Genomic DNA, 17882 nt, shown 5'->3' with positions numbered 1-17882 from the left:
GGAAGTTGTTGATCTCATGGGGTTTGCATTTTCTTGTTAAAGGTCAAGTTGAACACTGTCTAGCAGCAGAGTGCCATTATTTCTAAGATATGAAGTGCCAGGTAAGATAGTGCAATTTACTTACCAGTATATGATTAGGAAAATGATATAATTTCTTACCTATAGGTCTTTCCTAGACATGCATTATTCCTCTGTAGATACTGGAGGTAAGAAATTATTACAGAAATGACTCAGGGACTTTAGAGAGTGAGATACAATTTTATTTCTTCAAATATAAAACTGCTCACATCTAGTCAGGTTAGATACAGCCAATATGTTGTAGCACATCATATTATACTTGTGATAACAGTGCCAAGGATTTAAAAATAGTGACAAAGATTTAAAAATCAACAAATTCCTTATAAGTAAGTGAGTCAATTTACAGAAAAGATTGAACAGCAAGAACACTCATAACCAAACATATTTGTTTAAATGCATTTCTAACGTAAGCCAGCCATATTAAATTGAGCTGTGAACAGTGTACATAGCTTCTCTTTCTTTTTCCCCTCCTCGCCTACTCTCATAATGTACAAAGATCTACTTTAAATTACCTAGAGCTTATTCTTCTCCTAAGTCACCTGCACTCTTCATTTTTGGACTGAATCTTGTGAGCACATTAGTGTCAGGCGGGGCAACAGTAGCTACGCAGGACTTTCCACCCAAGAGCCTACAGACACACACAGGAGACCTGCAGTTTTGGGTACGGCGTGTATTACTACCACATATCATACAAGAAAGTAACTTTTAAAACAGAGACTCTTCTGGGGGTCCATAAGATGGTGATGGCCTTCAACTGCTGTTGCCTTTAATACTCTCAGGGACCGAAATCCTTGGAGCTAAAATGAAAGAGTCTGTTCACACCTGTCTGTCGCCTGGTTTTACAGCAGAGCAGGCATCTGCAGGAAACTGAAATGTCAGGCTTATGCACCCTCAGTCGTGCCATGTGCCCACACAACGCATGTGATGTGCCATGTCCTCGCGTCGCCCTTCCTCCTCTTCGGAGGCCAGCAACATCGACTAAAACAAAGGGATTTTTTTAATTGAAAAACTGACTGAAAAAAACAACCTTTGCTGATATAGCTGGAGGTGGCTGTGCTGACTTCCCCTGCTGTCCAAAGCACTACGAAAAAGAGTTTGACTCACAAATTTAAAAAATGATCTTGAAAGCATTATGGCTCTCCATTTTCTACAGCAGAATGACAGATATGCTAGTCAGTATTATTTTACTGGATTACATGAGGCTTCTGGGTACAGCGATAAAATCCAGAGAATTTCTTCACAACACTAGAAATGCCAGCAGATTTCAAAAGAGAGAAAATGAAAATGTGTATTGCTGTCCTGTCTGTTCCTACTTTGTGTCAATCTTAAGTAACAGAGCTAATTTAAAAATCAGTCACTGCAATCCATCTCTGTAAAAACGTAATCTAACAATCACGTATGATCTGCATAGGAATGACAGAAAAACATGGCAGAGGATAATTCTGGAACCCATTCTGGGATTCTGCTGTATCTTTCCACTGTGAAAAAAAGACAAATCACATTGTTAAAGCCCTACATGCTATGCCATAAGGGTATTCCTTCAGGTTTATAGTAACTGAGAATGTTGTTTAAACCTCAATTTATATTTTTGTTCCCAATTACTTACCAGATTGATAAAACTATCTACTCTACAAGGCACAGCTTCACCTATACATACCTGCTAGAAATACATTTTTGTTTATCAAAACCAGAAACAACACCCAAAGTATAAAATATAACCAGACACTTATTCCCTTTAGACAGTCTAATAAATAGATATAAAAACATAAATATTGCAGAACAACAGTATCTTCCTTTCACCAAGAGGTATATATATTTTTTTTTATCTGTGGACAATAGTAAAATTTTGTTTTTATCTTTAAAAATATATTTTAAATTTATTACAATACATCAGAAACTTAAGATAATTCATAAACTACTGTGATAGGATCCAGTGTGTATGCCACCCTACAAGTAGTCACCAAGAGGTTTAAGCTTAAAGCTTTTGTAAGAAGAATGCTTCCAACTTTGGCTGTACCACAGGCAGCTGTAGCAAATAAGCACCATTCAGGAAGTAGTGAGAACAAAAAAATCTTCTCAGTCAGAGCATGAGGTAAAATAATAGTCAAAAAGAAGCAGTCTTCTCTCTCTCTCTCTCTCTCTTTTTTTTTTTTAAAGTTTGAAAATGTAGTGGATCATACATTCAGTTGGGAACGCTACCAATCTTAAATTGCAGAATTATCTCAGATTTAAGAAAGCACTTAAAATATGCGGAATAGTAAGGAGAAGTTTTGCACATCTGCTATGCCAAAGGCTATAAATGCATGTACAAAGAGATGAGATATTTCCTTTAAGTTAAAAAAAATCAAAATACAATAATTCTGAAAAATATAAGTGTACATTCCTCTTGAGCAGCAATATAAATATAGTTTAAATATAACCACAACATTTTCTGTCAGTGCTGGCATTACAAAATTCAGCATTTTCAGCCATGCTTTTGTGCAATTATTGTCTCTTGGAGCAGTCTCTAACTGCTACACCACTCATGGTACCCTACGATACTATCTGTGATGCATTTTACCAAGCATGCCAACTGTAAAGCATACCCTATAAATACTAATCAGTTCTGGATTGCTATTTTTAAAACATTATTCGGTATATTTTAGGGACGACCTTAATCTGTAACATACAGAGAGCTTTTCTGAGCTTTTAACAGTCTTTTAAGGGGAGTCACCTCTTTGATATTCTCTTACCATTTTCCAACATGTAGGGATTTAATATTGCATTAAATTCTTGTTCAAAAATATACAGTGCACTAAAACTTACAAATGTCTAGAAAAACCTAATTTCTGACATTGCATTTACAGTAGTTATAATGATTACTTATAATATATGTAATTATTCAAAAGATCCTTCCTCCACCAGAAATAAAAACTAACCTATTTTTGTGTGAGATTCTTGCTTTATTGCCTTTAAATAGTTGACTGTGGCTCAGCTGTGCCAAAACATTACCAAAATCACATACAGATTCAGCTAAACGGATGGAAAATAATGCAATCGCAAAAATGCCAAATCACGTCATCATGTTTCTAGGGAACTCTATTCTCAGGAATAAAATAAAATTCCAGGACAACAGAGCTGCTATTTCACTTTCACAGAACATGATGCCCAGATAGGTGAATTCAATCCCATTCTTTATCCTTGTGACCCTTTAAGTTGATAGCAAGGTGTAGATAGTTATTGCTGTAACTTCTCTGTGGGGCTAGACTCACTCCAGTGGGAGCAAAGAAACTACTTAAAAGCTTTTGATAACAAAACAGCATGTTTTCCAAATAAACTGATTTTAAATTTGAATTCCTTCATTTTCCAGAAGACTGGAAATTTCCATGATCATGAATATTGCTGAAACTCCATTTATTCACATGTGGCTGTTTAAATCCTGCTCAGCTGATAGCCTCTAGATAATATAAAGTTTTCAAAGTGCTGGTCTTCTGCTTTTTCTTTCACTCTCTGTTCCTCTAAAGTAGACACGAGTTTGTCCCTTCGTTCAACCACCTTCATCATCTCAGTAAAAATTTCGTCTTCCTCATTCAGATCCATCTCATCTTTAAGGCTGTCTAAGAGATCACAAAACAAGAGGTTAAAATCCAGATCACTATGTTGTTATGCTTTGCATTTTAACTGCTGGTGTACAGCTTGAATTAATATTATAATCAACAAGAAATGAAGTCCATAGCAGTTAAACATTTTTAATGCTGCAGCTGAGGGATAATTTCTTCCGCACTTGGGACGCTTAAGATTGACCATTAAGGCCCCTAATGTCTACAGTAGATCGTTTAGCAGAACTTGCACTTGAAAGTGATAGGAAGAACACTACTTATTTATAAAAACATATATAAAGGTCGCCTAAAGACTACAGCACAACTGCAATGCTATATTGCAGATAGCAATTACTGCATTAGGATGTAAAATGTAAGGTGACAACATTTAAGATGGATTTTTAATTTAGTTTGGAAAAGGTGACAAGCTCAACAACAAAACATAGAACTTGTGACAAAAAAGTGTTTGTCAAGAAAAGCGTTGAAAATTGCCATCATTTACAATCTCCATGCTAGGAATACAACGGGTTATTTTGGTGTATTCAGTGGTACGTAACCCCCCCTTCTTCCCTTCATTCCTCCTCCCATACGTTTTTCTTTCTTTCGTTTGGACACAGTGGTTTCAAAAAAAGCAGGCCTAACCTTTATTCGTGATGTTTTAAACACTTGTCATTTCAGGGTATTGAAGTTTCCTATAAGAAGTTCTTTGGTCAGACATAATGCAGTAGGATGATTACTGAATGCTGCAGAGCCAAAGAAGTCTGTAGTAGCCTCTAGCAAGTAATTTTGACATTTTGTTACGTTGTTCTTATTGCCTTTAGTTCTACCTTCTATCTTGTGTTCTTTCATACATAGAAGAACAAACAACGTATGAAAGAACAAGGCCAAACTGTAATCCCAAGTACCTTATTGCAATAGTTTGGGGCACAATAGTTACCACTGTTGTTAACATAAAGGCAGAGAACCTCATTTGTTTTTAGGTGACTGAAGACATTACTTTCCACAGCTACCCATCCTCATGTAGGTAGCTGGATGTTGCTGCTCGCACAGCGCAGTCAGTGGAATTAGATGCGCGAGTGCTTTTTAAGCTACCTCAGTGCAAAACTGAGCAAGTTAGCGCAGCTGTCTTCACTGTAAGGCTGAACTGTGAGGAACAAAAACAGATGGGAAAAGAGCTCCCAAGTTACATTTTGCTGGCTGCGCTGTGCTTGCACGAGAGCACAGAGGGAAGTGCCTCAGCTGTGCAGGTCCTCTCTGCCCGCGGCAGCGGCCAGGGTCTGCTGCGGGAGATTAACATCCTCACCCCTCTGACTTACCGTCGATGGCCATTTTCTCCCTCAGCTTCTGCTCCAGCCTGCTCTGGTGGTCCTCCAGTTCTAGTTCTTGGGCTCTGAGTACAACGAAAGGCACATTAAAGTGTAAGCTGGCATCGGCACCAAAAGGGATGTAGCTAGAACTCACAACTCTGCCTTGGCTTTCACAGCTACTGCTGCCTATGCTATTATAATTTTAAACATACACTTTAATTTATTTAAAATTGATGATGAAAACATATCAGACCGGCCAAAATTTTCAAAAATTGATTTAAAAAAAGGAAAGGAAAAGAATTCTAACCTATCAGACATCCAAAGAGTTTTAGAACTGCAAGGTAGTAATCCTCTGTGATTGATAAACAGGATCTTGGGTCCCCGATCTCTCTTCTTTTATAAAAGTGATTTGTTTTTATACCCCTTTCATGATTAGTACTGCTACTCTATTACTGTGAAGCTGTTTCTTTCTTAGCATTATCTCTGCTCTATAAAAATAATTTTTTTCTCACAAGACTAGCATTCACAAGAATTGTGTGGCTGTTATTAACCTAAAATAACAGGAAAAACAGGTGACATAATATCCTCTCTTATTTATTACTACCATCCCTGATACTACTACTAGTAGTTTCACTACTATCATTTCTACTAGAGATATTTAGACATGCATATTAATATTATTACAGCCAAGAGTATACATATTTTGTATATCCAGCATTTTCTCCTCGCAGGCAGTCAAGGCTAAAAGCTACATCTGTGCCTACATTCCCAAAGCAACACCCCAAGTACCAATACCACCTTTTGCATTATGTATCAGCTTAACCTCCCTCAGATACTGCAACATTTAAGGCTTTTGTGCAGCTGTGCTTTCTTGGTTGCACCAAAAACGTGACTCTGAATAGGACTGAACACTCCCACAAATGAAGCATCCTGCTAGGCCCTCTGCACAGGAGTGGCTCCTCAGGCAAGGGAATTAACACTTGTGAATACGCATGGAAAACAGTATTGTTCCAAAACAGCCCTGTATTGATACAAGCAGCCTGGTTTTGCTCTTTCGACTCTCCTTTTCAGGCAGTGTTAGCAGGCAGCATGGCTGCCCCCAAGCCCAAGGGCAATCTGAGGGGAAAGGAAAGGTTTTTCCCCCCCAGCAGCATCAGCACCAGCCGAGAGAAATCAGCAGATTTCCTAGCGCTTTGGCAGCTCCTCCGCATGCAGCGCAGGGTGGCTGGCTTTGTGACACGGGAACGACAAATGACCACGAACGGCCTGCACTGGGGTGAAATCCAGGGCTGGTAATGACCACTGGAGCTCCTGTCACCTTCCCACACAGCCCCAGATAAACTGTGTGTGTGGAGAAAACAGCTGGGAGTCACCTGCACTTATCTTTTGAGTACATTTCCAAGGAGGTGAGGTGAGGGAGCTACAGCCAGTATTATTTCCATCAACCACAAACAGTGGCATCTGAGATAGTTTTTATTTGCTTGGTGTTTCACTTGTATCATCTCTGTAGTGAATTCCTAGATCTTTTCTCCAATAAGAACTGAAATAAACAGTCAGGCTATTTTTCTTCCCCAGATGAAAGTGCTCAACTGTTCATTAGACATTATGGAAAGGCATTATGGAGCACCCATAACCAGTAGTGTTTCATAGTATCTTATAGGACTGAAACAGTTGAAGCACTGTGAAAAGGAAGGACAAAGAAGGCTCAGCTGAAAATCCATGTTCAGAATAGTTTGGAGGTATTTCGGGTACATTTACTCTATCACAGTCTGAGACTCCAGGACATAAGAAGGTAAAAAGGAGAAGCGTGGATGCTCTGTGTGGTGGTATGCTCTGCATGACAAAGTGGCAACTTAGTTCAGTTAGGGGAACTACATGTATCAGGAGGAAAATCTCATCACGTTAGATCTAACGCAAGTACATTTTTTCCCCTCTTCCCTCTGCTGCTAATGCTACTACTCCTTGTCCTTACTTACATAATCAAGAGCTCAGATTCATAATGCATTAATTTATTCTTCTCCAGGACCAGCTCAAACCATTCATGCAGCATCTGAGTTTCATCCTGTGTGCCTGAATCTGTAAAATATAAGAGGTGAACGTGCATTACTGGCTTTCCTCCCTATGCTCTTGCTACTTGAGTTCACTTTAAATGATCCTCAGTGGTAAGGCAAGCTGAGCCATATGTAGATTTTTTTGCTCTATGTAACATTCCAGTCTATTTTTGGTTAAGTGCTGTAGTTTATCGTAATTAAAGATGTAATTAAAGATTAGATTTTAAGCTAGAGAAAATAATGCCCCCTTCTCCCCCTTAAAAACACTTTTGTTTTGGAAGTTAGCAGGTCTATTTTTTTTTCTTCTTCCTTCCTATAGTTCTCTAGTCTTTTTTTAAAGGGTGTTCCTACTTTCTCCTAGCTCTGCCTTTGATAACATAGTTTCTTTGTTGCTATGGGGCTCCAGCAGCTGAATTATATATATAAAAGGGTATCCCATTAACACAGTCAGACTTCAGGATGTACAGGCTGGCAAGTATCAACTTAGACCCTTCTCCCAGCGGGCACCACATGCACAATCAAATCCCCTACAAATTCCCATTCATTTGCCAACTGGCCTCTAAATCTGCATCTGCTTTGATTGACTGGAAAGGCTGTGGCAGAGGAAGATCTATTATTATTGGGGGTTTTTGTAACTCCAGGAGGCAAGGGCATCACTGTGGTAGGTGCTATACAGACATGTAACAAAAGGTGGCCTCTCTCCCAAAGAGCTCACAGTCTGACTCAGCTTTGTTGAGAGGAGGAGAGATTCCTCTTCCACCAGGCGAGAGCCTTCACTGCTCCTAAAATGCAGCCCATATAAAAATCTTTGGCCATTAAGAACCCCTGGGTTTTTTCAAGTGACAAGTCAGAGCAGATTACAAGACTTCTGCTCTTTCACCTGACTTTTTCAAGTCATCATCATCTGCTTTCGTTCCCCAGCACTAATGGAGAACTACAGTAATAGTGATGGCACTGGAAACACACTTCTCAAAACATTTGCTGCTCCCATCCATCTGTTGTCACAAAATAGTGATGACTTGTAGGAAGCAGACATCTTCAGCAAATTCTGGGGGCAGTGTCTAGCCCTAAATAATCTTCTCTAATAACAAAACTCCTTGCATCCAGTTTGCTACACGCACCCAGCAGTTGCACGTGAGCAATACTGCTGTGTCGCAGCAGCTCTCAGCCACGAGACAGGAGCTTTCCTCCTGTAGTTGAGGAGAAATATGCCTACAGTACCTTCAGCGTGTTGACCATTTTGCAGCCATATAGCCAGAAGCAAGGTGACACACTGACCCCTTCAGAAGCATAACACAAACAACAGTCCAGTGCTCCTACCTGGGTGAACGGCAGTTGCCCACCCCACCCACATTGCTGCCTTGCGCAGGAAGCAGGGACAATGGGACTTGGGACAAAACTAATGAGATGCTGTTAGCAGGCAAAGGCATACAGCTCTCTTCCTCAAGCATTATGTCATGCTACTAAGTAACTAAACAAAAAAACTCCATAAATGAGTTTGGCTATTTTCTCTAACGGCTTGGATGGAGACTGGTGCGATTTCTTTTGCTTTAACAGGCCTACACCTTTATTTCAGATGATTAAGAGGCCCATTTGCATTCATTCATTAGACACTGCCAGTCGAAAAAGCCCAGGTTAGCTGGTGGCAGAGCAGGAGGAAGTGCCTGGGGACCCCACACTGAGGAGGACTAATGCTGGCGCGAGGAAGCTTCTGCAACCTCCAATCAGGGTTTGAGCCGAGTTTGACATTATTGACATTACCGTGACACAAAGCAGCAGCAGAAAGCAAAAAAAAAAAAAAAAAAAAAAAAAAAGTGGTCCGATTTTTGCCTGAGTCCATTAAAACTTTGCAGTAATGGATGTGCTTCTATGGGATGTTCCAGTTTAGCAAATGGTGGCAAAAAACGTCCCATCAGACTGACCATCAGCAGTTCTCACTGGGAATCGGCAATGGTAGCTTCTCACAGATTCAATGCAGGGATGCAGCATTAGGGCTTCATATGCCACCATCAGAAGTTAAAATTTATCTTACTGACAATAAAAACATCGCTATTGCAGGTAGGCGTATGCTCTTCACGTACACAGAGGATTGCTATTCCCTGTGCTTGCTGCTTTCTTGATGAGGTGAAAATATTCTTTTTTTTTTTTTTTTTTTAAACATTTCCTCTTTATACTTTGAAGTCTCTATATTTCTAATAAAAGATAGAGTATTGTGGTTTGATTGAGATAAGCAAACAGTAACGCACTCTGCAAAAATATCACTCGCTTTAGCAAAACCCTCACTGGAAGCTGAAATAGTCTCTCTTTTTTTTCTTTTTCCATACCACAGAATTCCCCCCTACTGTCCCTAGGGGCATTTTTTAAATGATTGTTATTATTAATAATGTTAATAGATATTTAAGCCTGATGGAGTATTTTATGCCTTCCAGAGGCAGAACAAGGCAATGAAGCCTTTTGCATACTGTGGAAAGACAGATCTTTTTAAAGGTTAAAAGGATAACAATTCCTAAGTTTTGTGAGCCAGGTTGGCTTTTCGAAACAATTCCTAAGTTTTGTGAGCCAGGTTGGCTTTTCGAAACAGCGCTGCTTATGCAAAACTTACCTTCTGTTTTATCCAAATCTCTTTTAGCCTAGATCCCATTTGAAAGTCAGATATTCTTCTAATTATGTGCATATGTATTTCCACATACACCACTACTGAGAGAACAGCAGATTGTAAAGGAGTATTTACTGAATACTGTTCTCAAAACCTCAACCTCCCGTTCTGCAGAATACTACTATGCTATGCCCACGTACAGCAGTGACACAGTAAAGGGGGCTTTTTGTGAGTTTGCTCCTCTTTAGGAATGGCTAACCCTCACATTCCTTATTGATACACATTTTCAGTTGACCTCTTTCGACTCTATTGAAAGTTCTAAACAATGTGAATCCTTGAAATACGAAAACAAAAGCTAACTGCAACATGTGCAGATATCTGCTCATCTTCCAAAATACAGAGAGATTTCTCATGTTCTCTCAATACAGATTTTCTTCTTTACCATCTTTCTTCATAATTTGGTTAGTCAAGCGATCAGTTATGCAAATTTCAATGGAAAATGTGTTTTTAAAATCTTTATTTTTGTATTTTCTTGTAGGCAGAAGATATCTATGAGCCTCCACAAACGTCAACGGAAAATAAAACTGTGGTACATTAATGATTTATTATTTGGTATTTAGAACAAGAATAAAGGGAATAAGGGGCATGAAAAATTATTCATAGGACTGATATTATTTCTTCTTTTTTTTTAAATGCATGAATTGTCACTACAATTAGAAGATCATCAAAGCCTCATTTTGCTCATCAGTCTTCATGGCAGTTGTTTCACACCCACGCATGTTCTCTTCTAATTCAGTTCAGGAGCTAATGAATAACTCCCACTAACAAAGGAGCCATTCATTCCCTGCTTACATAATTATTAGAAGAGAGTTGCGTAAATGTCACTGAACACTAGTGTTTGCAGGCCTGTCTCTAAATTTGGTTATTCACAACCTTTGCAGCTCAATATTATTGCTGAACTGTGATCGCTTTCTAATTACCTTAATAATACCTATTAAATCACTTGAATTACATAAGCACAGACCTCCTTAAATACAACTTAACCTAATAAGGACTGGTCATTCATTAAACAATAATGGCTACTATTTTTAAAAAGGTTGAATGGAATATTAAGCTCACTGATTCCTGCATCATTACACATACGTTACTACAAGCAACAAAGCACTCACATTTTGACGGCTACTTTGGGAAACTTGGGGCTTCGTGCTTTTGCACTATAAGAGTTACTGAGACACAGTAACATCCTACATTTCAGTATCTGCCCTATTTGTAACTGGCCACCTACACACAAACCATCAACAGGGAGAAAAAATAGTACTTTCACCTTAATGAGGGCAATTCAATTACTAAGGATGGGAAGAGAATGAGAAGCATCAATCTCTTGGCAGACAGCCTTCTTTAGGAAATGCGATTGTCAAAACAGCAAAAATGAGAGGTGGCTCTAGGCCATTTATCCTGGTGCTCTGTGTCTATGCCAGGAGTTAGCAGTCTCTTGCCCCCTCCATATTTTTGGCATCTAAAAAAAACCCACACCCTTTTGCAGATCAACAGTAATGAAAATAAGCTAATGCTCCAAATCCTCAAAGTCTCTTAAGGAGACTTTCTTAAAGATGGTAACTTGTTAGGTTTTCATTTAAGAAAAAAATTGATGTTAGCCTTTTAAGTAACATTTGAAATATGTTAGTGCTGTCAGTTACTGGAAAGCAGTTAAAAATCAAAAGATAGGATAAACACACAAGTTCTTATTGTTTTTAATTTGGACAAACGCTCGCTGTTGCCAAATTGCTTAATTCAGTGTTAGAATTGTTGTGATAACTGGTAAAAAAACCACGGTATTAAAAACAAAAAAAAAACCACATAGTGATTTCACCAGGTTACCTAGCTAAGACGACAACATCAGGTGCAAAAACACATCTAGGCTTTCAGTGTTGTGTAACTGCCCAACATGAAAGCACGAGGCTTTGCAAGGGAGCTCGCCCTCGGTCAGCCGCCCACCTTTGCGTGGGCCCTGCACTGCGGCGGGGCTGGACGGGCCACACCGTCCCCCCAGCCCTGCGGGCCATGGGCTCAGGCAAGTGGAAATCTCGCTTCTGAGTTATCTCCCATCCCTAAGGGCAAAGCTGCACAGTTTGGGTCTGTATCGCTACACACTGCTGTTGCTATAGCTTGGCCACTGGCTATAATCATATTAATGACATTTCACACTCAGGGAGAAGTCATTAAGGACTCTGTTACTAGGCATGGGTAGCTGGCTTGGTAACTGAGTCACAGCACCTAGAAACACCACTGATTCTCTGTAGAAGATGAAAGAAAGCTTAGGATGGGTTTAAAAAAAAAACGGGGGAGAGGAGCAAGAGTAGATTCAGTTTCAAAATCAAGTCAAATAATTCAAAATCTGTGATAACCAACAGAAATTTATAGCATGCAGCTTAAAGGTACTTGAGCTACAACTTTGCACTGAACTCTACTTCTACTTCAATTGCTAAAAACCCTCTGCATTTAAAACGTTCTTAAAAAAAAAAAAAAACCAACCACAAACACACTGCTTCATTTACCTGATTCTCCTCTTAGTTCTCGCTCCAGTTTAACACCAAAAATCTCTAGAGCTCTTTGCCTTTCCTCCAATTCTTCTAGCTGGCGCTGGATTGCCTGCAAAATCATAATGACATGAAAGCTACAGACATGGCTTACAAATTCAGAGACAAAGGATGGTCTCAGTGGTTAGAGAAACAGCTCAAAAAGGTCTCTGAGGATTCATAGGATTTTCAAACTCATTAAGTGTATTAGGCGCCTAAGCAATTTAATAATTCCACTAGGTATCTATTTGTATTTGTATATAGGTAAATATCTTAGGTACTAGAAGAGCCACAGTGCTTCAGAGCTTTAGTTCTCCCATCATAAAACGGAAATCACAAGGTTTCGATACCTCATAGGGTGTGAAAGGTGAACACCTTACACATTCAGAGGTACACGTTCTGAGGTGCTATGAGGGTAAAGCTCTTCTAAATACTTAAGATTTACAGCTAAAAAGCTTTGTTAGCCATTTTGTAGTCCATGGGGGTTTTGTTGTTTATGCTTTTACACCTCACATAAGCCTTTGACACAAGAAGGAAAGGGTCTAATAGTTAAAAAGTGATAATTCAGTGGTACTTCAGAAAGGACTTGTACATTCACTGACCCATTCCCTTTAAAACAGGTAAAGGCTTTCAGAGGTGCCTTATGGATAACAGGCATGAGACATCTTTAAAGAACAAATTGTCAGAGGTAAGCACTCAGCAGTTCTGGTTTCAGACTACGTTAAGGCGTATCAAGCCGAATACTCAGGGACAGCCTAACAGACACACAAGTTTGAAAAGTTTGGAGTTGAATATTATTTCCATAAAGCAATAAACTCAGGGAAGGCACGTATGTATCTAATTTTGCCTTGAGATCACTTACATCTCTTAGATCAAAACTGTAACATAGTTGTTCTTACTTTGAATTAAATTAGACATTATTTTTCTTTCCCATGAGTTTTATGCTGTCATTGATCTAATAGTAAAGATTAGATATCAGCATTTTCTAACATCCACTGTGGCTCGAATACAGTGGTTTCCAAAAGGAGTGATGTCTACAAAAACAGGGATTTCAGTTTTATATTGAAGAAACAACTTGTTAATCTTCCTGGGGCACACTTGGATTTGTCATATGCAAAAGTGTGATGCCCCACCACATACATTTTACTGCTCCCAATGTTTTGGGTGGATTTCAGCCCAGAAGTCAGTGTGCCCTGTTGCGGAGCAAGGGGAGAGGCAGAGCCCCCGTTTGGTGCCTCCCATCCTCGCTAGTCACTCTCGGGAGACAAATGGGACACTGCAAACTACACGTTACCTGCGCTTTGTGAAGCCTCTTCAGCTCCTCTTGTTTAATCAATTGCTTTGTCTCCTTCTCCAGCTTCCTTTTCCTTCTAAGACTCCTTTTTGCCTACAAGAGTAAAGAGCAAAAAGAAGGCAATCATGGCACGATTATGCCGTTATACGTTTTTGTCAGCCTTTCATAGAACCACAGAGTGGCAGTGGTGGGAAGGTACCTCTGCAGAGCGCCTGGGCCAAGCCCTGCTCAAAGCAGGGCCGGCCGCAGCAGGTCCTCAGGGCTGCGCTCCACACAGGAACATTTCGATGCATTTGCCTGCGTTGACTCCAGATCACGGCAAGGTCTTACTGCAAGCCTAAAGTGAGCGTGAACTCTCTCAATAAAAGATGACTGACTCAGAGGGAAGACTACGCACAAGATACCCACACGTACGGCTTCTGTGGACATCATGGCAGCCAGGCAAGAAATAGATGCAGGTAGTGGGAGCCACTAGTCTAAGGAAACTTGACCCATTTCCATGGCTGTCGCTACTAAGTAGTAAAAACTCAGTTTGTAGTGTGAGTAATTTCCCTGATGGAGTATACCTAAAAACAGACTTTCCAAAACTAGTTGGTTTGACCCTGGGCTAACGTACATTGGCTGCCCAAGGTACTTGCTGAAGGGGCCACTGAGGGAAAGGCATACGCTTGCTCCAGCTTGCTCCTGACCCAAGCTAGCTGGGAATGCTTCAAGGCTGTGGTTTTCCCGCTTACGAGGAGGCAGAAGAATAGTAGACAAGAAGATTAAAAAACAAACAAACAAGCCAGGAAGTTGTTAAAATTTTTCCCACCAGGTTTCGCTAGTGAAAGACTGTGACATCAGCAAAATAGCAGACTGAACTGGCATGAGAAGATGCATTGGGAGGTGGCTGAAAGAAGCAGCCAAATTGAGTGGCGGGCACGTGGCAGGACGAGGTGAGCAGCGCTGGAGCTGAGGCACCGCTAACAACTTTGAGGGGCAGACTGTAGCTGCCCCAGCGCTGGCCAGCTCTTTGGCCAGCACCAGCGTCCTCTCGGTCCCCTGTGCCTGTCAGGCCCTGCTGCTCGCCCAATTATTGAGACTTCCTCCTATTCAGTATTCTACCTTCTGTATATTATTTAATTTAGCACAGTATTATTTTGTCTTCCCAGTAACACTTCTCCAATTAAGAAAAACACTCTGGAATTTGATTTTTGGAATCTTTTGTTCTGAGCTTGAGAAGACCTAAATATTGATCACTGTTTTCTCCTCTCTACTTACAAACAAACAGTATTATGAACAATATACTTTCCAAAGCTCGTTATTCATAGGGTATCAGGCGACATGGCTAAGTAACTGAAAGGCGATAAGCATAACTATTTCACACACTCCATTTGCCCCGACCTCGTTGCCCCAAGCTGAGGGCTGCACATGAGGACAAGCACTGGAGATGCACAGTGGATGTGAACTGCAAAAAAATCAAATGTGGCACTAACGCTTCCTGCTCTGAAGCCCTTTTCCTCAGAACAAAGACTAAAAACCTGCAAAACGCCCTGCAAGAATGAAATGACTGTTTCTCCCACATCTGCTGACAAATTTTCCAAAGCGCAGCGGCATCCCTGGCTCTGCCCCGAAGCGCCCTCTGCAATGCCTGCCTGTCTGTCTGTCCCCGAGGCTGATGCCTGGGGCACAGCCCTGCTCCCTGCACGGGGCCCCCAGGTGCTTTGACTCCCCTGGGGCCGCGCAACCCGCTTTGCCCCCACCTCGCTTTGGGTCCAGCTCACTTCTTACTGTACAAAGCAGCATTTTGCTTCCAATTTTCCTTTTTTTCATGGGCCACAACCCAAAACACCACCCCATACTATTAATTCCACTACTGACGTTCCCTCTACAGGGAAGAGGTAAATGTGTTTCTGATGAGCTATTGAGCCAATAAAAGCTGATTCTTCAAACCAGAGATGAATGTCAAGATTTCACCGGTGTTTGAGGCCCATGGCTCCTGCCAGGTGCAAGCAAGGGAACCTGGGCCGCGCACCCTGGTGCGCGGCAGGCTCTTTCGGCAGCACAGCCGGGGTGCGATTCTACAGCTCATGCCCGTGCACTGATTAGAATAAACACAGCACTCTCCATGCAATCTGCCTGTAGTGCCTCTCAAATGAAGTTGCATTTCCCCAAGGGAAATCTGCATCTGTTTGGTTTAATTTTTTCAATGGTTTGCTTGTTGGGCTACATATTAAAACCACTTAAGAATGCAGCTTCAAATTGGTTTCAGTTAAACATGTCTGTTTTTCAAATTAAGACCTTCTCTGTCAACATTGGTATTACCTGGGGGAATTAAAAGATCCTAAGAAGAAAAATAAATTTTGATGTTCACCTGTCATAAAGTTTTAATGTAGTTTTCTATCCGTGACAAGTAATCTCTGCCGAAAAAAATGTTCTGATCCCCCTTCTGAAAAATTGCTGTGCATTAAATTTAGATCAAATTCATATTACGAATCTTAAATATAGTCCAGGCAAGGAAATAGTCTTTTACTTCAAAGTAAAGGTTACCTTGTGTGTTAATGAAAACTTGGATTCAAATTCATCATCTGAGGAAGAAGAAGAATACTCATCAGTTTGTCTTCTGACAGGTAGGTGTTCAGAGCCTAAAATGCAAGAACAAAATAGTCAGTAAAGAAAAAAATATTATTCTTTAGCTTATACAGACACTTTGCACCTGCCTTGAGCTCTAATTAGCAGCACCTAGAGCAATTTGGAAATCTGGATCATTGTGTTAATCAAATTTGTGGTCACTGTCAAAAACTCTGCCTGTTGATATTTGATTTTTTTTTTTTTTTAAGACATTAGGTACAAATCAATTAAGTCCTTAAGCTCCATGTATGCAACATGCTGTTCTGAATGCATTCAACATTCATTAAAATGCATATCTGAAGTTAGCCATATTACCTAAATGATTGTGTAAGGCTCACTATACAGTGTAATTGAATGCAAAAAGTCTGAGCCAGCTCTTAAACAAATTACCCTTATGTGGCTTGTAGCATCTGGCACCCATTTTTACTACATGACATCTGCTCAGTGTAAAATAGTTGGCGTCAGAATGTCTGGTCATATAAAAAAAATCACAAATGTAATCAGAAGCAAATGGACTAAGAGAACAAGGTTTTATCACACAGCCTCATGCAACATAAATATTTCATTAATTATGTCTAAACAAACGTCACTTATTTTTCTGCTTTAGGAATATTATCACATCATTGAACTGTTGATTAAAATGCCATAATAAGTCAGGAAAATCCATACATCACAACAATGCACTCCTCAAGGAAAACTCAAAAGCTGTCTTTGGAAGAAGCATGTTTTCAAAATTATAAATTAAATTACATTTAATTGCAGCAATTTTATCATGCCTGTTTTCCCAACATCTTGTTTCAACTGGGTGTAAATATTTGAATTTCTTCTTAATTTGTCTAATTCATAGCCTCATTCTCTTTAAGAAAATAAAACTGCTCTTGGAACATCTGTCTCTACACTTCAACCTGCTACAGTGTTAATGATTAACATCTGGGTAACATCTTGGAAATGTACATTATTTAAAACCATCAGTGCCACTTTTCTTAGTATCTGCTAGGTAACAGTTGGTTTTCTGTATGTAAGTTGCATGCAGATTTAAATCCCTACCTACTCTGTGTAAACTTTTCTTCATTCTTTCAGGATCCCAATCCTGAAATTGGATTTCTGTCTCAAACCATAATTTTAAATTAGGATCCAGGAAACACATTCAGTGAAAGCAAATCCAAGTATTTTGAGGTGGGAGTTCTGATTTTTCTCATCTATCTCTATTCTAGAAACACCGAGTCCTCGTTCTCCATAAAGCTGCAAGCCCGCAGGGTTCGGCAGAGCAGCAGGCTCCTGCCACCCGTCCTGCAGAGCAGATCCTCGGGCAGCAAAGCCAAGCGCTGCTAGCGAGCAGGGTGAGCAGCGCTGGCGTTGACAGAGGTACCAGGCTGGTCCCCAAGCACCCCAGGCCAAACCGCAGCACTGGCAGGTGCTGCCTGCCCACCCCAGCACCCACCAGGGACTCCTACGCTGGGTTGCGGCTGCCAGAGGGGCCACGGGCGGATGTAGCAGGGCTGCCAGCCACAAGCACATCCCAGTCCCCACCAGCGCCGGAGGTGGAGGAAGGCGTGGGGGACCTGCAGCCGCTTTCGTTGGAGGACTTAACTCATCCACCGTGCTCCTCCCCACATAACTAAACGTGGGCAGGAGCTATGCTGCAGCCACGCTGCCAGGGAAACCCAGTCCTCCAGTACACGGCCAGTAAGCCTTATGAGATGCCCCAGGAGAGCCAGCAGCACAATCACACGCTCCCTTTCTTCTCTCGGCTGTGGGAGTAAATGATTGTTTCCCCAGGTCCTCCTCTTTG

At 40.7% G+C, this 17882-nt stretch overlaps 1 protein-coding gene across 5 annotated transcripts in view; it reads right to left on the bottom strand.

Annotated features, from left to right (window-relative positions):
* Nucleotides 1-242: 242 nt before the first annotated feature.
* MICAL2 (microtubule associated monooxygenase, calponin and LIM domain containing 2) overlaps nucleotides 243-17882 on the bottom strand; it is a 124465-nt gene continuing 106825 nt past the window's right edge. For all 5 annotated transcript variants that reach the window (XM_068945101.1, XM_068945100.1, XM_068945102.1 and 2 more), the window contains 6 exons: nucleotides 16010-16104; nucleotides 13481-13573; nucleotides 12166-12259; nucleotides 6940-7039; nucleotides 4973-5046; nucleotides 243-3674 (listed from right to left, as the gene is read on the bottom strand). In XM_068945101.1, coding sequence (XP_068801202.1) covers nucleotides 3490-3674; nucleotides 4973-5046; nucleotides 6940-7039; nucleotides 12166-12259; nucleotides 13481-13573; nucleotides 16010-16104 — 641 coding nt within the window. In that variant the 3' untranslated portion in view covers nucleotides 243-3489. The remainder of the gene's footprint in view (nucleotides 3675-4972; nucleotides 5047-6939; nucleotides 7040-12165; nucleotides 12260-13480; nucleotides 13574-16009; nucleotides 16105-17882) is intronic.

This window comes from Struthio camelus, chromosome 5 (assembly GCF_040807025.1).
Source record: "Struthio camelus isolate bStrCam1 chromosome 5, bStrCam1.hap1, whole genome shotgun sequence".
Taxonomy (NCBI): Eukaryota; Metazoa; Chordata; class Aves; order Struthioniformes; family Struthionidae; genus Struthio; species Struthio camelus.
This window is presented reverse-complemented; position numbering and strand designations above follow the sequence as displayed.